Here is a 19,819-nt window from a genome sequence, read left to right as displayed (position 1 = left end):
TGGTCTCCGAAATCTGGAGTTGTTCCGGAACACAAAGAATTAGATTGGTTCTGGATTTGAGTTCTTGGGCTACCTCTCCATCTCTGGTCTTCTAAGGTGATGAAGAATATCAGCAACAAATGCGGCAGCTGGCTAGAGAATGAGGAGGAAACGGTGTTAAAATACTACCTCTGATGGGCTCACATTCGAGTCAAAAGGCCAAGGAAACAGATTTTGTCGTCAGTGGAGGTTGCAGATGGAGAATGGATTATTTTAACTACCGGTCGGTGTGAATTGCCGGCGAGATATAGAAGTAGGGGGATGAGTGATTACGACAGTCGAGGAGACAAGTATGAGCCTGAGATAGAACCTGATAACTTACGAAGAAAAGGAAAGGAGATAGAGACAATGCATGCGATGGACCAAAGATACTAAAAATGTTTTGCTGAGAATTAACACTAGTTTTGAATTGTCTGGGGTGAAGTACTCGAGGGGTGAGTAGGCAAGTGGAAATGGGCACACTTTTTCTTTTTAAAAGAAAAAGTTTGACCTAATAATAATAGGAAAAATTACATAGAAGGCAAACATGTGCTATGTATTTACTATACACAACTATAGTTTAAAAGAGTTGTATTACATAACTATACTTAGGGTTTTATAGCAAGTCTCTCCTCTCTCAAACTCTCTCTCGCCTCTGTCCTCCCGCTCTCTTGCTCGCCTCTCTCCCTTTGTCATCCCCTCCCTCTCTACCTCTCACCTGATAGAAATGGGGGATAATACTGATTATCAGTCGAGAGATTTGTATAGCCAGTTGCAGATACACTCAAAATTTTTTCGATAAAGAGTGAATACACAAGGAACAAATACAGTTGATACAATTGTCTTAATTGATATACCGGTCAGAACTGTCACATGGAAGATATCATGCGACTGGAGAAACTGAAGGAAAATGATGATTCCAACAGACAGCAATCACCTATCCTTGAAGATGGTCAGAACTGTCACATGCAAACGAATAATTATTGCAGTGAAGGGGAGGAGGTACACAGTGGGTATGATGAATTAGAGGACAAGGCAACTCTATGGGTCCATTCCAATGTTTTCAAATTGAGCCAACATTCTAGGGAATGCTTCACAGGCTGTGAAAGGTTGGCATGGGATATGCTCATGAAGATAGTTCAGAAGAGGTTCTTTTGAATCAAATTCATAAAGAGGGGCAAACCAAGTGGTGATGGAGAAGAGAATTCAAATGACGCCAGAAACATGATCCTCCAGATGAACATAGAAGAAGGGGATGCAAGGATCAGGGGGAGCAACAACCTATTATGTCATCAATGAAAGTTAAAATACTATCATGGAATGTGAGAGGGCTAATTAGGGAGAACAAGAGAAGTCATGTAAGAAATCTAATACAACAGTGAGGGGTTGATATTCATGTTCTTGTGTAAACAAAACTCAAGGAGGTAGAGACAGATGTATTCAGACAACTTTGGAATAATAGATGTTTAGGAGAGGTGCACCTGGGGGCTATAGGAAGGAGTGGGGGTATACTAGTGTTATGTGATACAAGAAATTGTACGGGAGAACTGGTGGAAAGTGGAGACCGGATGATCACTTTCAAGTGTACTGGTATCACTCAAAACGTAACGTGGTGTCTGAGTGTTGTGTATGCTAATTGCTGGAGGAATGAGAGGAAGGAGTTAAGGTGGAAACTAGCTGCTGTTAGGAGCCTGTGTGAGGGCCCTTGGGTTGTGTCTGGTGACTTTAATGTCACTAGGTACCCCATAGAGTGGACAAAATGCTAAAGAATTTCAGGAGCCATGGCTGATTTTTCAGAATGGATTGAGGACATGGAGCTTGTCGACCCTCCTTTATTTGGAGGGCCATATACATGGAGGAGGGAAGACCATCATAGATCTACCTCTAGGATTGACAGATTTTTATATTCTTCCCAAATATGAGGAGCAATTCCTCTAAAGCAGACAGAACTTACTCTCCATGGTGGGTTCAGACCCAACCCAATTATGTTAATGCGTGGGGAATTGGGACTTCAAAAAATCTTCAAGTTTGAACAATGGTGGATGGGCATAGAGGATTTCAGAGGGAAAATTCAAAGCTGGTGGACTTCTTTTCAAGACATTGGGACTCCTGCTTACAAACTCGCCACCAAACTGAAAATTCTGAAAGAAGAACTGAAAGTGTAGAGAAAGGAAAACAAAGGAAATTGGAAACAAAAGGAGGAGGAGATACTAAAAGGTATATCTGATCTGGAGGCTTTACAAGATCAAAGGAATCTTACTGAAGATGAAATGCTACAGAAAACTTATCTATCAATGGAATTTGAAGAGGTAGCTAAGAATAAGAGATTGCCTGGAGGCAAAGATCCAGAATTCAATGGCTGAAAAGGAGAGAATACAAAGTACTTCCACAGAATAGCTACATCTCACAAGAGATATAATGCAATTGATAGTTTACTTGCAGAGGGAAACACCATCACTGATCCCGTGGCCATAAAATCTCACATTCAAGATTTCTACCTCAAGCTGTACAAAGAGCTTGAAGCTTGGAGGCCTGATTACACTATGCAGGAGGCTCCAACCATCAGCAATGAGGATCAACAGTGGCTACAAAGGGAATTTGAGGAAGAGGAAGTCCTTAACTCAGTCAAATTGTGTGCAAGTGATAAGGCTCATGGTCCTGATGGCTTTCTTACGAGCTTTTACCAATCTTTTTGGGAGTTTCTGAAAGATGACATTGTGAGCACAAAGCACAATGCATCACTTCCATTCTCGTCGAGTATTTGAGAAAAGCTCTAATGTTACTTATGTTGCACTCATACCTAAGAAGAATGGAGCAGTGGAACTTAGAGATTACTGACCAATTAGTCTTATTAGTGGGGTATATAAAACTACAGCCAAAACTTTGACAGAGAGACTGAAGAGGGTTGTTGATTCTCTGGTTAACAATCATCAAGTGGCTTTCATATAAGGAAGACAAATCATGGATGCAGCTCTCATGGCCAGTGTGTGTGTGGACACCAGGTTGAAAGGGGATGATCCGGGTGTCATGTGCAAACTAGACATAGAGAAGGCATATGATCATAGAAACTGGGATCATCCACTGGCCACTCTCAGACAGATGGGGTTTGGTGAAAGGTGACTGAAATCAATTGGTTTTTGTATTAAAACTGTCAGGTTCTCCATACTTGTTAATGGAGAACCTGTGGGTTTTTTCCATCAGAAGGGGTCTTAGACAAGGGGACTCCCTCTCCCCTTCCTTTTCATCGTAGCCATGGAAGGCTTTAACAGTATGATGATAAAGGCCATCAGCAGCAACTACATTAAGGAATTCAAAATCAGCAACAGAATAGGAGAAGATATGGAGGTCTGTCACCTGCTCTATGCAGATAACACTGTGATCTTTTGTGAAGCAAAGGCAGAGCAAATTAGTTATATTAGGGTAATCCTTATTGTGTTTGGTCTCTGTGTTAACCGAAGAAAGAGTTGACTTTTCCCTGTCATGGAAGTGGAGCAGATTCAGACTTTGCCAATATCCTAGGATACAGGGCAGAAAGCCTACCAACTAAATACCTGGGTATGCCACTAGGAAATGGGCACAAGGATTTGGAGATATGGGATGGAATTGTGGAGAAAATAGAGACGAAATTAGAAAACTGGAAGGTGTAGTATCTCTCACTTGTTGGCAGGGTCATCCTATTACCCGTCTATGTTATGTTTCTCTTCTGTATTCCAACTAAAGTGGTTAAAAAATTAGACAAACTTAGGAGAGATTTATGTGGTTAGGAAACAATGAGGGTTAGGGCTCTCACCTAGTGGACTGTTCAGCTAAGCAAGTGCTCTGGAGGACTGGGAATCAGGGATCTAAGGAGACAAAAGAACTCACTAATTATGAAATGGTTGTGGAGATTTAATGGGGAACGGTAGGCTTTATAGAAGAGGTGGTCATAAGCAAATATGGGCAGGCAGACTAGTGGTGCACAAATGTAGGCACTAGCACTTATAACATCAGTATGGAGAACCATGAGGAATCTATGGTACAAACTAGCTGAAAACACATTAAGAAACCAGACCATATGGCATTGATCTTTTCTGTGCTATATGGCATAAACAATGCATTGCTCCTGTTAATATGCTCGAGAATTCTCCTTTCTCTTAATACATGTGAAACTTGGAATATGAGGCAAAAGCCAAAGTGTCTGGCCATGTCCAAGCTTAGTCTTTCAAAATTTTAACAAATTGACTTTCTGTCCTTGTTATTGCAAGTGTCAGTGCTAATAATTGATTTCTATATTGGTTGTTCAAAAAATATATCCATGCATCCAAACTGAGCTATTTTTAATCAGTATTTTTAATGCTCCACAATGCTGACTGTGTAGGCCAATTCACACCTAATTGGGACAGAAAGATATAAAGAACGGCCAGCTTACTTGCTATTTCTGTTGAGTTTTCTTTATTGATGAAGAGCAACTAAAAACTAATGGTCCCTTTCTTTGAGGCAATGAAAAGAAAAGAATTGCATCTTTAATGATTTCCCAACCCTTTCCAATTTGATCTTGATTTGTTGGTCGTTGTAGGGGGGATTTTGAAGAATACTCTTCGGCCTCCAATGCCAGAGCGGTGTGATCCAGAGTGGAGGAAGCTGATGAAACAGTGCTGGTCTGCTGATCCTGAAGCTCGGCCATCATTCACAGATATTAGAAACAGGTTGAGGTCTATGTCTGATGTACTCCAGGCAAAAGGTAATAGCAGTTCAGCAGGACGTGCCAATGCAAACATCCCCGTGTAAGTCATATGGAAATGCTTTCAGCATTTGGAAATAGATGTTTTTTTTTATTTCGCTAATAGAGAGTGCACTCTGGTTCTCTCTGTCGTATTATGTGATTATAAGTTATCATTTTATTCATTCTTTATAATGGAACCCTTAGAATTAGGTGTAAACTGTGATAGTAGTGTGATGAGGTTACTGAGCTTGATTTTTTCTTGGAAAGCAGGTGTATATAGACATGTACGCAAGGGAAATATTTTTTCTTTTTGTTCTTGCCACAGACTTGGAATCTTCTATACAATCTTATTACCACTTCTACTTTTAATGCCCCAATATGCTGGGAAAACCTATATAAAATCACAAATTCAAAAAATATTTTGATGTATTATATATACATCGTTAATTTAAGATTACAAAATGTTACTTTTTAAACTTCATGTCTAATCAATCTAAGGCATATAAATTATATCAAAGAGGAGGCAGTTATACTTTTTTTACACAATCGAGTCTCAAATATGAAATCTAAAAGATAAATATGTTCCACACAGGTTTGGTGGAGTTTATAATGATGGAACGGTATAGCCTTTTAATTGTATTGATGTCCTCTTTTGATGGTCAGCTTACTAGCTTGTTTGGTCTTACTAAAATATAATCAATATAATAAGGGAACATCATAACCTTTCAACGGCATTGATATTCTCTTTTGATAGATCAATTTACTAGCTTATTTGGTCCAACTAAAATAAAATCAATATAATGAAGGAATTAATAAATAATTATTGCTCTTAAACATACTTTTTAAATTTAACCATCTATAGGAATACATAACAATACTATGTATTTTACTCAACTCTCTCTCTCTCTCTCCCTATTGTCCGCCACTCTTCTCTTTTATTTCTCATTTCCTTTCTCTTTTCTTCCTCTATGTCAATCATTGACTCTCCACAATCAACATTAAAATGCTTACTTTGATTTTAAATTTGATTTTTAAAAATTGTTATTTTATTTGGATCGAGTATTATTGCAAACAAATGAGTATATCGTTTGAAACTTATATCTTAATGTTGAGGGTGTTTGGTGAAGATTAGAGTTGATTTTGGCAAAGATTTGTAGATATGAAGACTTGAGGATTTGAAGAAATGAAGATTTGAGATATGAATAGTTTTAAAGATGTGAAGATTGTAAAAGCACAATAAAATGTGGCTGAACTTGAGATTGCAAAAGTACAATAAAATGCGAGTAAGTAAGGCAGTAGAAAGAAACACTAACCGTAAAGTAAATTATGAATCGTATAGGGAGAATCTAAAGAACTATAACCTAACTGGATATCCACAAGCTCAGAAGGTGCAGACAAAAGACAAAGTAGAAGAAATAATCCTATCGGACCCTATAAGCCCGACGAGTACACCCAAGAACTAACACTAATAATGAACAATACCAAGGACAACCATGAAATACCAATTGGAACTCAAGCATGGAATCTCTCGAAATCTAACATCAGGATACTTTACTTATAGCTCATCCTGCAATCTTACATCAGGATTGCTACGCGCCCAGCCTTTCCGGAATCTTACGTCGGCATAGCCACATGAAACCTAGCATCTCCCATAATCTTATATCGGAACAGCTAGTCGCTCCTAGGCTTTTACGTTGGGATAGCCACAACAAGATCTAGCATCTCCGAAAATCTTACATTAGGATAGCTACAACAAAAGCTAGCCACTCTCGGAATCTTATATCGGGATAGCTAGAACGAAAGGTTGATCCTTCCTATAATCTTACGTCGGGAAGACCCACCACACAAGGAGAACCAAATCCATAACAAGACTAAGCACCTATTCATACCACAATATCCCAAGTTCGATACTAAATAGGTTCCCGAGGGCAAAGCCCAACCCGAAGGGTCACATCTAACCCTAGTCTAATCCAAGCCAAGTCTAAGCCACACGAGCCATCAAGGCTGAAGTCTAAAGCACACACTAGCCAAATCTAGGCCAAGTCCTGAAATATGCATAACAAAGAAATTCCAACCCATACATGGATCACGGGATAAAGAATATTAATAAAGGTAAGAGTATGTAACACTTTTCCCGAATATACCCGAAAAAAGGCTAAATGAAAGCAACAAGGGTAACAAAAAGGATCATACTAGCTAACACAACCCAAAACTAGCAAATCATCATTCTAAAAGAACCAAAGATCCAATTTTAAGATTAGTAAGCTGTAGCCTACCTCGATACCGAACACGCACGCTCCAAACCCTCTAAAATGGACTTTTTCCTTTTCAAACAATCTTCAAATGATGTCATGCTATCAAAAATCCATTACTTCTAGAGTTAAGTTCTCTATTATCAAGGACTTACACATGCTGATTGTTACAACATATCCATATATCACATTTCCTAGCAGTTGGAAGGAACTCTTATATATGGTTGAAAACTGCAATACAACAACAACAACAACAACGAACCCAGTGTGATCCCACCATGTGGGGTCTGGGGAGGGTAGAGTGTACGCAGACCTAACCCCCACCTTAAAAGGTAGGGCGGCTGTTTCCGAAAGACCCTCGGCTTAAGAGAGAAGAACAAGGGAGGAGAAACAAGGAAAAACAAGGAAAAACAAGACATAGGTCAGTAAAGCCAGGCATATAACAGACAATATAAAGATATAAATAATGAGAGCGATAAAGCGATAATTGGTTGAAAACTGCAATCATGATATAAAAATAATACAGGCCAATTGGTTTAACCCCCCCTCCCCCCCTGGTTGTGAAACTGAATACTGATGGGAGTGCATTGGACAATCCTGAAAAGATTGGAGTAGGTGGTATTTTGTGAAATGACAAAGGCAACTTTATCTATGCTTTTCTCACCCCCTTAGGATTTGGATCTAACAACCAGGCAAAAGTACAAGCTGCAGTTTTTGGTCTTACATGGTGCATACAACATGGCTACAACAGGGGTATATTAGAGGTGGATTCAGAGCTACTAATTAAGTGGCTTAGATATGATATCAACCCCTCTTGGAGCATCAACAATGATATCATGGAACTTCAAGAACTAGTCAAAATGTTAGAGTATTTTCAGTGTAATCATGTGTTTAGGGAAGCTAATTTCCCTGCGGATACACTCTCTAAGTTCAGTCACATGATTGAGACCACTCATCATTTCTACAGTTTCTAGCACTTACCAAAGGATACTAGAGGGTATTATAATTTGGACAAAATGGGGATGACATGTTTTAGAAGGAAAAAGTTGAAACGAATAAAACAACCTTCTTAGTTTCTGGCTGATTCAAGATCCAAGGAGCAGGTCCTCACATGTTCATTTCTTTTGATTTTCTTCTTCTTTTAGGATATATTTTATTAGGTATAGCTTCTAGGAAGAAGTGTAATTTTGTTTAGGCTCTTGCTTTTATGTAAGGGGAGAGTCTCCTTTATTTACGTTTTCTAGTATCATTGTATTGAGAAGAGTCCTCTCTTCTAGGTGCATAAATCTAGGTTTACTTTTCTATTATTGGGGATAAGTTAATCGACCTTAAGAGGTTGGTCGACTTATGAACCACCTTAGGATCGGAGGTAAGGTTTTATGTACCCTTCCCTATACTTTTGTTTTTGTTATTAATGTTAAGGCCACGGGGTGTTGCTGACCCCCTGACCCCCCAAGGTTCTTTAAAATAAATTTTTAAAAACTAACTTTACGCTCAAAAATACCAAATCAAGCTCGTGACCTCTGAAAATTCAACCAGGACCTCACCTAGGCCTAAAATCATCCCCAAATCCAATAGGATTGTCGAAAATTCATTTCGAGCGTCTAAACTCCAAATGTTGACCAAAGTCAACTTAAAAGCTAAAATTCCATAAACTTTCAACTAAATAACTCAAATCCATGATACAACTCCGAATATGAAATTGAAAACTCTCCTATACCAAATTCCACATCCCGGAGCTGACGAAACTGTCGTAATTCTATTTCGATACTCGTAGCTCCGGTTGGTACTAAAAACCACTTTTTAACAACCTAAGGCTTTAAAAATTCAAAACTTTCAAAAATCACAACCTTTTAAAGAATTTCGAAAACCAACTTTGTAAATTGATCAAATATGATTCGGGGCAACTATCGGGAGGGGTGAAATGGTAATATTTTGAAAATTTTCAAAAAAGACCTTAAGGATTATTACATCATCCACCACTAAAAACCATGTTCGTACTTGAAAATAAAATAAAATAAAATACCTGAAGCTTCAAAAAGTTGAGGATATCTGACACGCATGTCGAACTCCGTCTCCCAAGTAGCCTCCCCGACCTGACGATGCTTCTACTGCACCTTTACTAAAACAATCTCCTTTGTCCTGAGCTTTTAAACCTGCCTATCTAAAATAGCTATAGGCTCCTCCTCAAATGTCAAATCTTGACCCAACTCCATCATCATTAGAGTTCATGCAATAAATATCAAAGCATGACATATGAATCCCTTCCGCAATCCCCATTACTCCCAAGCACACAATGACATATGAGGTTCATACACTTAACAAAGGGTTATAAAGTTCACTTGTCTCAATTCAAGCACACAATCACTCTGTAACTTGAGTTTTCCCCTTTCGATGGATCTCCAAATCAACACAATCTATTCAAATATGAATTCACAAACAAGAATTTGGAATTATCAGCAACCATATCAATAGTTTTGGAAAATGGGATTAAATCAACCCCAAAACCCAATTTCAAAAATGAAGAGTAAATTTGGAATTTAATACATAAATATGTTACCTAAAGCATTTGAAAATCAATGGTTAAAACCATTTTGAAAATGGAGTTGAAATAAGTCCATAATCATCAATTTATCTACACTTTGATTTCTTGAGAAAATCCACAAAGTTTGAAATCAAAATAGTGTTTAAATCATCGAAATCATGAACTATTTAATGAATAGTGAAGAATGTAAGTTAAAATCACTTACTCAATCAAAAGTTCTTGAAAATTCTCTTCAAAATCGCCTACACCACACTTGTAAAATTCAAAAATGGAGAAAATGAGATTGAAACCTCGAAATTTGGAATTCACACTATCAGACTTCGCTTTAGCGAGCTCAGGTTTGCTTTTGCGGCCCTCGCGAACTCGAGACCTGATCGCGAAAGCGATCCCCGCCAAAGATGACTCCTCGCGAAAGTGATGGGCTTTCACTAACGCGAAGGTCGCGAAAGAGACCATCCTATCTCGATCGCGAGGTCAATGGCACCAGATATTAGATGAAAGAAAATCATCCAACACATAAGTTTCACTGAATGGACCCTCAGGATTCGTTTGGAACCCTATACACACAAATCATATATTATACCTTACTAAGTTCGACGTTTAGGACTCAATGGAACCGTTATAATTCAGATTCTACGTCTCCTCGATCTGAAACCCATTTAGTCACTACTAAACTAACTTTACACTCAAAAATACCAAATCAAGCTTGGGACATCTGAAAATTCAATCGAGACCTCACCTAGGACTAAGAGCCTCCCCTGAATCTAACAGAATTTTCAAAAATTCATTCTAAGCGTTCGAACTCCAAATGTTGACTAAAGTCAATTCAAAGGCAATTTCATAAACTTTCAACTTAATACCTCAAATCCACGATACGACTACGAATCTGAAACCAACAATTTTCTAGACCAGATTCCACATTACGGAGCTGATGAAACTATCGAAATTCCATTTCAAGACTCGTTACTCCCGTTGGTACCAAAAACCACTTTTTATTAACCAGTGCCCCAACAAAATGCACTTCGCTTGAAACAACAATGGCTGAATGACCTCAATATGATAAGTGATAATTGAGTTATTTTGAGTACGGAATTTTAACTCAATGGACATTTTGTTTAATGATAAGTAATAATTGAGTTATTTTGAGTACGAAATTTTAATTCAATAAAATTAACTTATTTTGGTAAATGTGTTTTTAAAATATATATATATATATATATATATATATATATATATATATATATATATATTTGGTGAGAAGTAATTTGTGTTTGGTCAATAACTTTAAAAAAAAAAAATACTTTTATAGATAATTTGTGCTGATCGAGTTTTTCCAAAATATATTTAAGTGTATTTTTTTCTTAAAAATGCTTTTCAAAAAAATACTTTTAGGAAAATCTATTTTTTTATCTTCTAAAAGATAGTTTTTGCTGGTTGAACTTATTTTCTCCAAAAATATTGACCAAACACCTTTTTAAAAAAAAAAAAAAACTTTTTGGCTTTTAAAAACTTGACCAACCATATATATTGATATACAAAGAAGAAATAATGAAAAATTTATATATAATGAAAGGACATGTAAGATGCATTTTATGGGAGAATTGAAAATAAAGCTATGATCCAATGATCAGTAATCAAAGTAAGAATATCAACTAGGAGGATAAACCTCGAAGAAGAAGATAGCTGTATCAGAGGAATCCGAGATAGAAGCTAAGAAGAAGAAGAATAAGAGAGAGAGAAGAGAAGTATCATATATCATTGAATGAATAAACAAGTGTCTTACATCTCTATTTATAGAATTGTAATGGAAGCTAGATCTACAAATTACCAACAACAAACAGAATAACTACCCTAACTAACAGTAAACAGTAATAACTGTTTTTATGACGGAAGAACAGTAATAACTACTTTTAATATTCCTTCTCTTTCCAGCTTAATTCTGACCATCTAAACATTGTATCAACACCTCCAATGGAATCCACCCTTGTCCTCAAGGGTGAAATGCAGGGAATTTGTGCTGTAGCTCTGAGAGGAACTCCCAAGTAGCCTGAGAAACATCCAAGCTAGACCATTGAACCAAAACCTGACACACAACCTTATTTCCCTTTTTGACCATCCTTCTCTCCAATAAAGACTCAGGAATAGGACAATAAGGACTTGGAAGATGTAATACTGGGGGATGATTATCCTTCTCTCCAATACAGATTTAGGAATAGGACAATAAGGACTTGAAAGATGTAATACTGGGGGATGATTATCCTTCTCTCCAATACAGATTTAGGAATAGGACAATAAGGACTTGAAAGATGTAATACTGGGGGATGATTAATGACCATAGGCACTTCATAACACCTTCTTAGTTGAGACACATGAAACACAGGATGAATGAGGACATCCTCATAACCATTGCTTGTGAACAACTCTCCTCAACTTAAGGCACACCTACTCTTACTAGAAGTCTAGTCTCTCTCAGGTCATCAGCAGGTAAAAGCAACCTGTAAGCTACTGCACCAACTCTAGAAAGTACCAAGGGACCAAAATACTTTGCAGCAAGCTTGTTGAATGGCCTAGAAGCCACTGAAATATGCCTGTAAGTTTGCAACTTCTAGTAAATCCAATCTACTTTCTTAAATTGCCTATCAGACCTGTGTTTGTTAGCTTTATCCCTCATGCTTTGCTGTGCTTTAACTAAATGGAACTTTAGCAGTGCTATCATAGTCTCTCTAGCCTCCAGAGATCTATCAACCATGTCAATAGAAGATTTACCAGCTAAGTAAGGCAAGTGTATTGGTGGTTTTTGACCATACAAAACTTCATCAGGTGTACATTTCAAGGCGGAGTGGTATGTAGCGTTGTACCACCATTCAGCAAGTGGTAGTTGAGTAGCCCAAGTGTGAGGACTATCAGAGCAAAAACATCTCAAATATGTCTCTAAAGTCCTGTTAAGAACATCAATTTGACCATCAGTTTGGAGACCCCCTTCAATGTGAATAACTCTTGCCAAAAAGAACTCAAGAAAATGGGATACCTGTCACGTACTATAGAAGCTGACATACCATGTAATTTGAAAATATTGTCCAAGAAACACTAAGCTACAGATTCAGCAGTGTAAGGATGTGCAATAGCAATGAAGTGACCAGACTTACTGAACCTATCCACCACCACCAAAATGACATCCTCTTTGACTTAGGAAGACCTTCAATGAAATTTAGACTGATATCAACCCATACACTATCAGGAATAGGTAATGGTTGAAGTGGTCTAGGGTGAGCAGTTGCATCATACTTATGCCTTTGACAAATATCACATCTCGGAATAAAAGTCCTAATGTCAGCTGCCAATGACTTCCAGTAGAAGAGGGATTGTAACCTCTTAATTGTTGCATCCATACCTGCATGACCACCTTGTGGTGTTGAATGCCACCACTGAATAATACTCTATCTTAACTGCAAATCAGATCCTACTGCCAGCCTTCCTTTCCACCTGTCATGATCCAAAAATCGAGGCCATGATGGCACATATCCCAAATCCAATATGATGTGTCAAGCCACAATTTAAACAAAAAGAAAGACAACGAAGTAATTATCCCAAAACCTGGTGCCATAAGAATAAGGATCATCAAATATAAAGTCTGAATATGAAAATACAACATAAGTCTCCAAATAGTACTAAAGACTGAGAAATAAAAGATAGAATAGTGACGATCCAGATCCCGAGATCTCACCACTAATCTGGAGATAAGAAGTCCTCTAGAGGATCAACTACCACGCGGAACGCCCTGACTAGAATCTGCATAAAAAGGAACACGGAAGTAGGGGCGAGTATGATTCACATGTACTCAGTAGGTTTAACTGAATGAGTATAAGGAGTTAATCAAACATATGAAATAAACTAAGGAACACTTTCACCTGCATACAAAAAAGTCCCATTCCGGCATCGGTGCCGCCAATTTATATAGTACGATGCGAGTAAAATAAATACATAAGGACAATTTATCATCACAATTAACTAGATACGCCAAGTAATAAAGATAGCAATGCAATATGATGATGCAATAATGTGGTGGTACGGTGGAATCAAGGCTGTCGCACAACCTGTCGAGCTAAGGCTTCTTGACAAGGACCAATGGGGAACTCGAGTCCATATACTGTATCACCATCTCGAAATCTCATCAACTTGCCACCTAGCTCGTGGTCAAGGGTCAAAAAGGTGCCACATTTTCCTTTTCAAAAGGACTTTCACAATTCTCAACTTCCTAAGATCAATGATGTAAATGAATAAGGATGAATGCATCACAATACATATGGCATGGAGGTAATATTCTACTCAACATGTAATACACGATTTAAGTTCTCTAAACTCAACCTAAACATGATATTCAACCTCAATAGATAGCAATAGGAAGGAATTTTACTAAAATAGATATTCTCCCTCTTTCGGAAATAGTTCAGTGCTCAATTACGCTCAAAACCCCTAGCTCAACACCTCAGACGGGAAATTCAAGTCAATTAGTCTTCTCACACCTCTATCACAGGAAAATAATGGGTTACATGTTCTCAAAACGGATAAGATAGCAAATAAGGCCCCCACCGGGCTACACAACACAAATAAGCTCCCACACGGGCCTCTCAAATAGTTTAACAGTCCCAAATTATACTACAATCCCATTCCAAAGTCTACAACATAAGAATGACTAAATACCCCATCTAAGTCTCAAAAAGGATAGCCAAACCTACTTTGAATGCTGAAAACTTCACACGAATGCTCTAACTGGAGCTCAACCTGCGAATATCGACTCCGAATCAATCGCCCACTATCAAGAATGACAATGTTAGAAAAAGGGGTCTATTGATACCCATATTGATAGGTTTTGGTATCGGGGGCAAAATCGTCCAAAAACTGCTTAAAATTCGATAAGGGAGAATCTGAAATTTTATTTCAAAAACTAGTTCTATACGTCAAGGGGAGTTTGTGGGTGAAAGACCCATAAAAGTTGCTTAAGAAATCAACAAGAATCATTGAAAATACGAATTTGAACTTTGGGAAAAAATCCTCCAAAACCCACCTTGAAAACACAATTTTTGAATGATTTTAGAAGATAAAAACGATGTTAAATGTTTTAGGAGTGAAAGAAATACTTACTCAAACGAAAACCCTTATGAAATTCCTCCAAGAATCGTCTTCCCAAAGTTCTAATTGATTGAAAATGGTGGAAATGAGAAAATTAGGCCTTTTCCCAAAGTTACTGTTTCAGGGACACGATTTACTTCATTGCGGTCGCGGGCCACTTAACCTGCGATCGGGAAGCACAAGGAATTCATCACAAATGCGAGAACCAGATCGCAATCGTGAAGAGTGTTTAAGATATAACACCACTATTGCGAGAGACGGATCGCAATCGCGAAGGAGAAAGTTGCAGGCACCAAAAACCAGAAAACTGCAGATCATCACTAAGAAAATGCCTCTGGTTGGACCCTCGAAAATCATTTGGGGTCTTATAATCACAAGCCGGATATGCTACCACACAAAATTTGATACTCCCGACTCAATGGAATCATTGGATTTCCAAAAAAAAGTCTTTATAACAAAATTACCCTCCCGGACCCCTTTTTGACCTAAAATTCAACTTTTAGACTATTTTCCCAAAACAAAGACTAAGGTCCCGAGGTTCTAAGTCAATACTCAATTAGAATAATCTCGACGTTATAGATGCAACAAAACTAACGGAATTCCCATCCTATGCTCGGATCTCAATATGTTGACCAAAGTCAACCCTGTAATGAAACTTCCCACTCGAGCCCTCAAATCGCCAAAATCCCGTCCGATCGCAATGGGAATCGTGCTAAACATCTCCATATCACCAACAAAGTATGAAATCACTACGGAAAATGGGTAAAATGGTCATTTTTTATAGAAGAGCAATTTTTCAAGAATTGGGACATTACACCACCTTAGTTGAGAACCAATCCAAGTATAGAATTTATAAGGCCCTACTTGCAACTTAAGAATAACAACTTGCAACTAAGCATCAAATGTCCATGTTAGGCTAATTCTCTCCAAAAGCGTATCATTAGGAGTTAAGAGTGAAATAGCCAACAACTCAGCACTTTGATTTCTTGACAATGCATCAGAAGCCTTATTGTCTCTTTCTTGAGCTCAACAGTAAAATCAAAGGCCATCAATTTAGAAATACCAGCAATCTAAAAATTAGTATGAATACTTTGTTCAAGGATGTGTTTCAGAGCCTTTTGATCAGTTCTCACAGTGAAATGTCTTTCCAATAGGTAATGAGACCACTTAGTAACTGCAAATATGATAGCTAACAACTCCCTATCATATACACACATGACCTGATGCCTAGGTGCCAACGTCTTACTGATATAGGCAATTGGATGCCCTTGCTGCATCACGACATCACCAATTCCTGAACCACTTGTATCAGTCTCTATTATGAAGGGTTTATCATAGTCAGGTAAGGGCAAAACAGGTTCAGTCACCAATGCATCCTTGAGAATATGAAAAGCTATAGTAGCACCATCGTTCCACACAAACTTATCGTTCTTTAATAATTCAGTGAGAGGTTTAGCAATGGAGGCAAAATTCATAATGAACCTCCTATAATACCCTGTTAGACCAAGAAACCCTCTCAGTTGTTTGATATTTGTAGGGACAGACCAAGTTTGTACTGTAGAAGTCTTCTTAGGATTAGTAGCTACCCCTTTAGCACTGATGAAATGACCTAGGTACTCTACCTTAGGTACCCCAAAAACACACTTAGAACCTTTGGCAAACAACTGGTGTTGCTTCATCAATTCAAGCACAGCTTGTAAATGGTACACATGAGTTGACATATCCTTGCTGTAAACCAATTTATCATCAAAGAAAACCAATACTGACCTCCTAAGGAGTGGTTTAAATACAACATTCATAAGACTCTAAAATGAGGAAGGTGCATTCGTAAGGTCAAGTGGCATGACCAGAAATTAATAGTGTCCTTCATGAGTTTTAAAAGTTGTCTTATGGGTATCTTCTTCCTTCATCCTTAATTGGTGGTAACCATCTTTAAGATCAATCTTAGAGAACACTTCAGCTCCTCCCAATTCATCTAACATATCCTCAATGATAGAAATAGGGAATTTGTCCTTTACTGTCAGTTGATTGAGATCTCTATAGTCCACACAATGCCTCCAACTCCCATATTTCTTCCTAACTAGGACTACAGGTGAGGCATATGGACTAGAACTAGGTTGTATCACACCTTGATCTAGCATTTCCTGCACTAGATTTTCAAAAATATCTTTCTTCATTCTAGGATATCTATAAGGCCTTTTGTTAACAGGTGTCGTTGAGTCAATGAGTGGTATTTTGTGATCAAATGCCTCTATGGGAAGGGGGCAATGTAGTATACATATCAAAGATGCACTTGTATTGTTCCATTAAAACGATTAAGATAGGATGAATATCAGTGCCTTGAGCAACTTGTATACTGTTGCATTGCCAAGCGGAGTTTTCATCTGTCACCAAGGTAAGCATAAAGACTTGAACCAATTCATCACTCTTGTTCAAGGACTGGGCCTTGGTGGTCTTGATCTGGCTACCAGCTCTTCTTAAAACATGTTTTCTCCCCTTATGCACAAACTCAATAGTTCTATTTCTGAAATCAAACAAAATCCTACCCAAAGTATTTAACCACTCACACCCAATACTATGTCAACATTTCCTAATGGTAGTAGTAGGAAATCAGAAGAAAAAGTTGTACCCTGCAATGACCATTTCAGATTTTTACACACTGCAGCAGTTTGAACCTTACTACCATCAGCCACATTTACTGATTTCTCATGTATAGGAAAATCTTTGTATCCTAACTTCCTTGCTATGGACTCATCAATGAAATTATGAGTACTAGTGTCAATGAGCACCTGTAAAGGTTGTTTTTCATGATATCTTATTACTCTGATGGTTTGATAACCTGTACTTTCAGTAAATGCTTGTAAGGAAATTGTCATGCATTCATCCACCTCTAGCACTTCTTCCTCCATGATTACCTCCCCTTCTTCCAGAACTTCAACCAAATACAACTGTAGGAGTATACTTCTCATCACACAAGAAACTAATCTTTTGGCCCTTTTCTTATCCATCTCAGCAGCAATCAATAACCTTCTACCATCATTACCATTAACTACCCTGTTAGCATTTGGTTCATAAGGTTTTTTGACAGTTATGCTAGGTCTTTGTACACCCTGAAACCTAGATAGAGTATGGGAGAAGACCACTCTGATTTCTGCTAGCATTACGTAATCCCCCAAGACTTAGTCTGAGCATCAAAAACCTGTTCCTGCAACTTAGCTAACTTGTAAGCTTGCATTAAGGTTTTGGGTGCTTGGATCTTAATAGCCTTGTTAAGCTCAAGTTTCAACCCTCCAAGAAAACAACTAATGGCATTTTCCTTTGACAAATCGACCCCATTCAATAACCTATCAAACTAAGCCTGATATGATCTAACATCACCAGTTTGTTGTGGAGTTTTAATGGCTTCCGTGGAATCTTCAAAATCTTCCTCAAATCTTTCATTAAGTGCCAACACATACTCAAACCAAGAAGGGTCTATAGCAGAGTTTCTAGGCTTCAAGTATGATATATGTCAAGCAATAGCTTCACAATCTAAATGGATAGAAGCTACTCTCACACTCTGACCATATGGAACATCCATGGCAAAGAATTGATCCACCTTGTATAACCATGTCCTCAAATCCAACCCAAAAAATCTAGGAAAATCAAGTTTAGAACATCGAGTAAGGAATTTACCATTATAATGTTGGAAACCCCCAGCTGCATTGCAAAACCCTTGATCTCTGTCTCCACCCACAGATGATTCAGCTCTATTTTGGTCCATCTCCTTGTCCCTCTGTTTCACAGTCCCCAGGGCTTGCTTGATCTCCATTAATTCTTTATCCGTCTGTACATTTCTATCATTCTTAAAGTTTCTTGTCTTTTTTTCTTTTCACTTTCAGTGTTCTACTTTATTTTATTTTATTTTATTTTTCTTTTGAATTGGTGTCCTTCAATTATATTTAGTTTGAAAATTGGCAGAGTTCTTTAAAAATTCGTAAAGACTGAATTTCTAATATTATAATACATATTCAATACTCAATAATAAAAGCATTTTGGAAAAGTAATCTACAACATCAATATGTTAAATCGATGATAAACGCATGATCTTGTATAAGCGACATTGACATTTTAATAAATGAATCAATAAACAAATCACATTAGCAAGGTTCAATGGTGGAATTAAATAGAGAGATCGGGTTCAACCAAATCTCCTTTATTGAAAAATTATATTATATAAATAAGGCAAAAATAATTTTTGTGATAGTTTTAAAATTGTCGAGTCTCCTTGATATTAGAAAACATTCTAGCATTATAGGAAAAAAGAAGTTCAAAAGTTGTATTTTATATATTTCTTTTATACTTCATATAAATTTTTGGCTTTGCCTTTAAATTTTCTCTTACAAGTTTGAAATATATATAAAAAGATATATCGCTTAATTAAATTCTTAATTGAATTATAAATTAAAATTCTTATCAGCATAAAATTTTACAAAGTATACATAGTGTTGTTCGTATTTCTTAATCTTTCTTAAGCAACTCATATTCATAATATTGTGTAGATGCAAAAAAATTTGTTCCCAATTCCATTCAATAGATTATAAAAAGAAATCACAGAAGCTACTAAAAATAAACATAAATTACTTTACGAGGAAAAAAAAAAGGAAACTAAGTAAATTTTGAGGTTCCTATTTATTAATTAACTAGTTTTCCGACACGTGTATATATGATGTTGGTGTTGGGGGGAGGAAGCACCACAACTAAAGTTTGATATGATGAAAATAATAAATATAAATTGGACACGAGAATTTTACGTGGAAACCCCTCTAAATGATAGAAGGAAAAAACCACGGGGTAGAAGGAACTTACTATAAAATATGAAGTACACAGCTCTCAAATACAAGGAGAAAACAACAATTAACACTTCTCTCTTGTAAAAGGAACAACTACTAAAGAGGACACTCAAGACTACAATATTTATCTTGGTGTAAAACTCTCTTTGTATTCTTACTCTCTCTTTTTGGGATGATTTCAAATGAGGGCAAGAAACCCTATTTATAGGAGAAAGAAAACGCGTATACACGTTTTCTTACCGTGTAAATTTGCAGCCAACTTTTCTCAAATCTGCAGCCAACTTTGTCAAACAAAGTTGCTGCCTCTTGGCCCTTTTTTGACTCCCTTTTGCAGCAACTT

General features: G+C 37.3%; 1 protein-coding gene across 4 annotated transcripts in view; it reads left to right on the top strand.

Moving 5' to 3' along the window:
* LOC129882677 (uncharacterized) overlaps positions 1–19,819 on the top strand; it is a 58,986-nt gene that overhangs the window by 9,233 nt on the left and 29,934 nt on the right. For 3 of the 4 annotated variants that reach the window (XM_055957081.1, XM_055957077.1, XM_055957078.1), the window contains exon 9: positions 4,574–4,781. In XM_055957081.1, coding sequence (XP_055813056.1) covers positions 4,574–4,781 — 208 coding nt within the window. Of the gene's footprint in view, positions 1–4,573; positions 4,782–4,990; positions 5,045–19,819 lie in introns of those variants that run through there. The other variant, XM_055957080.1, reaches the window with a different exon arrangement.

Source organism: Solanum dulcamara, chromosome 3 (assembly GCF_947179165.1).
Source record: "Solanum dulcamara chromosome 3, daSolDulc1.2, whole genome shotgun sequence".
Lineage (NCBI taxonomy): Eukaryota > Viridiplantae > Streptophyta > Magnoliopsida > Solanales > Solanaceae > Solanum > Solanum dulcamara.
Note: the sequence above shows the minus strand (reverse complement) of the source record. Positions and strands in the feature narration are given on the sequence as shown.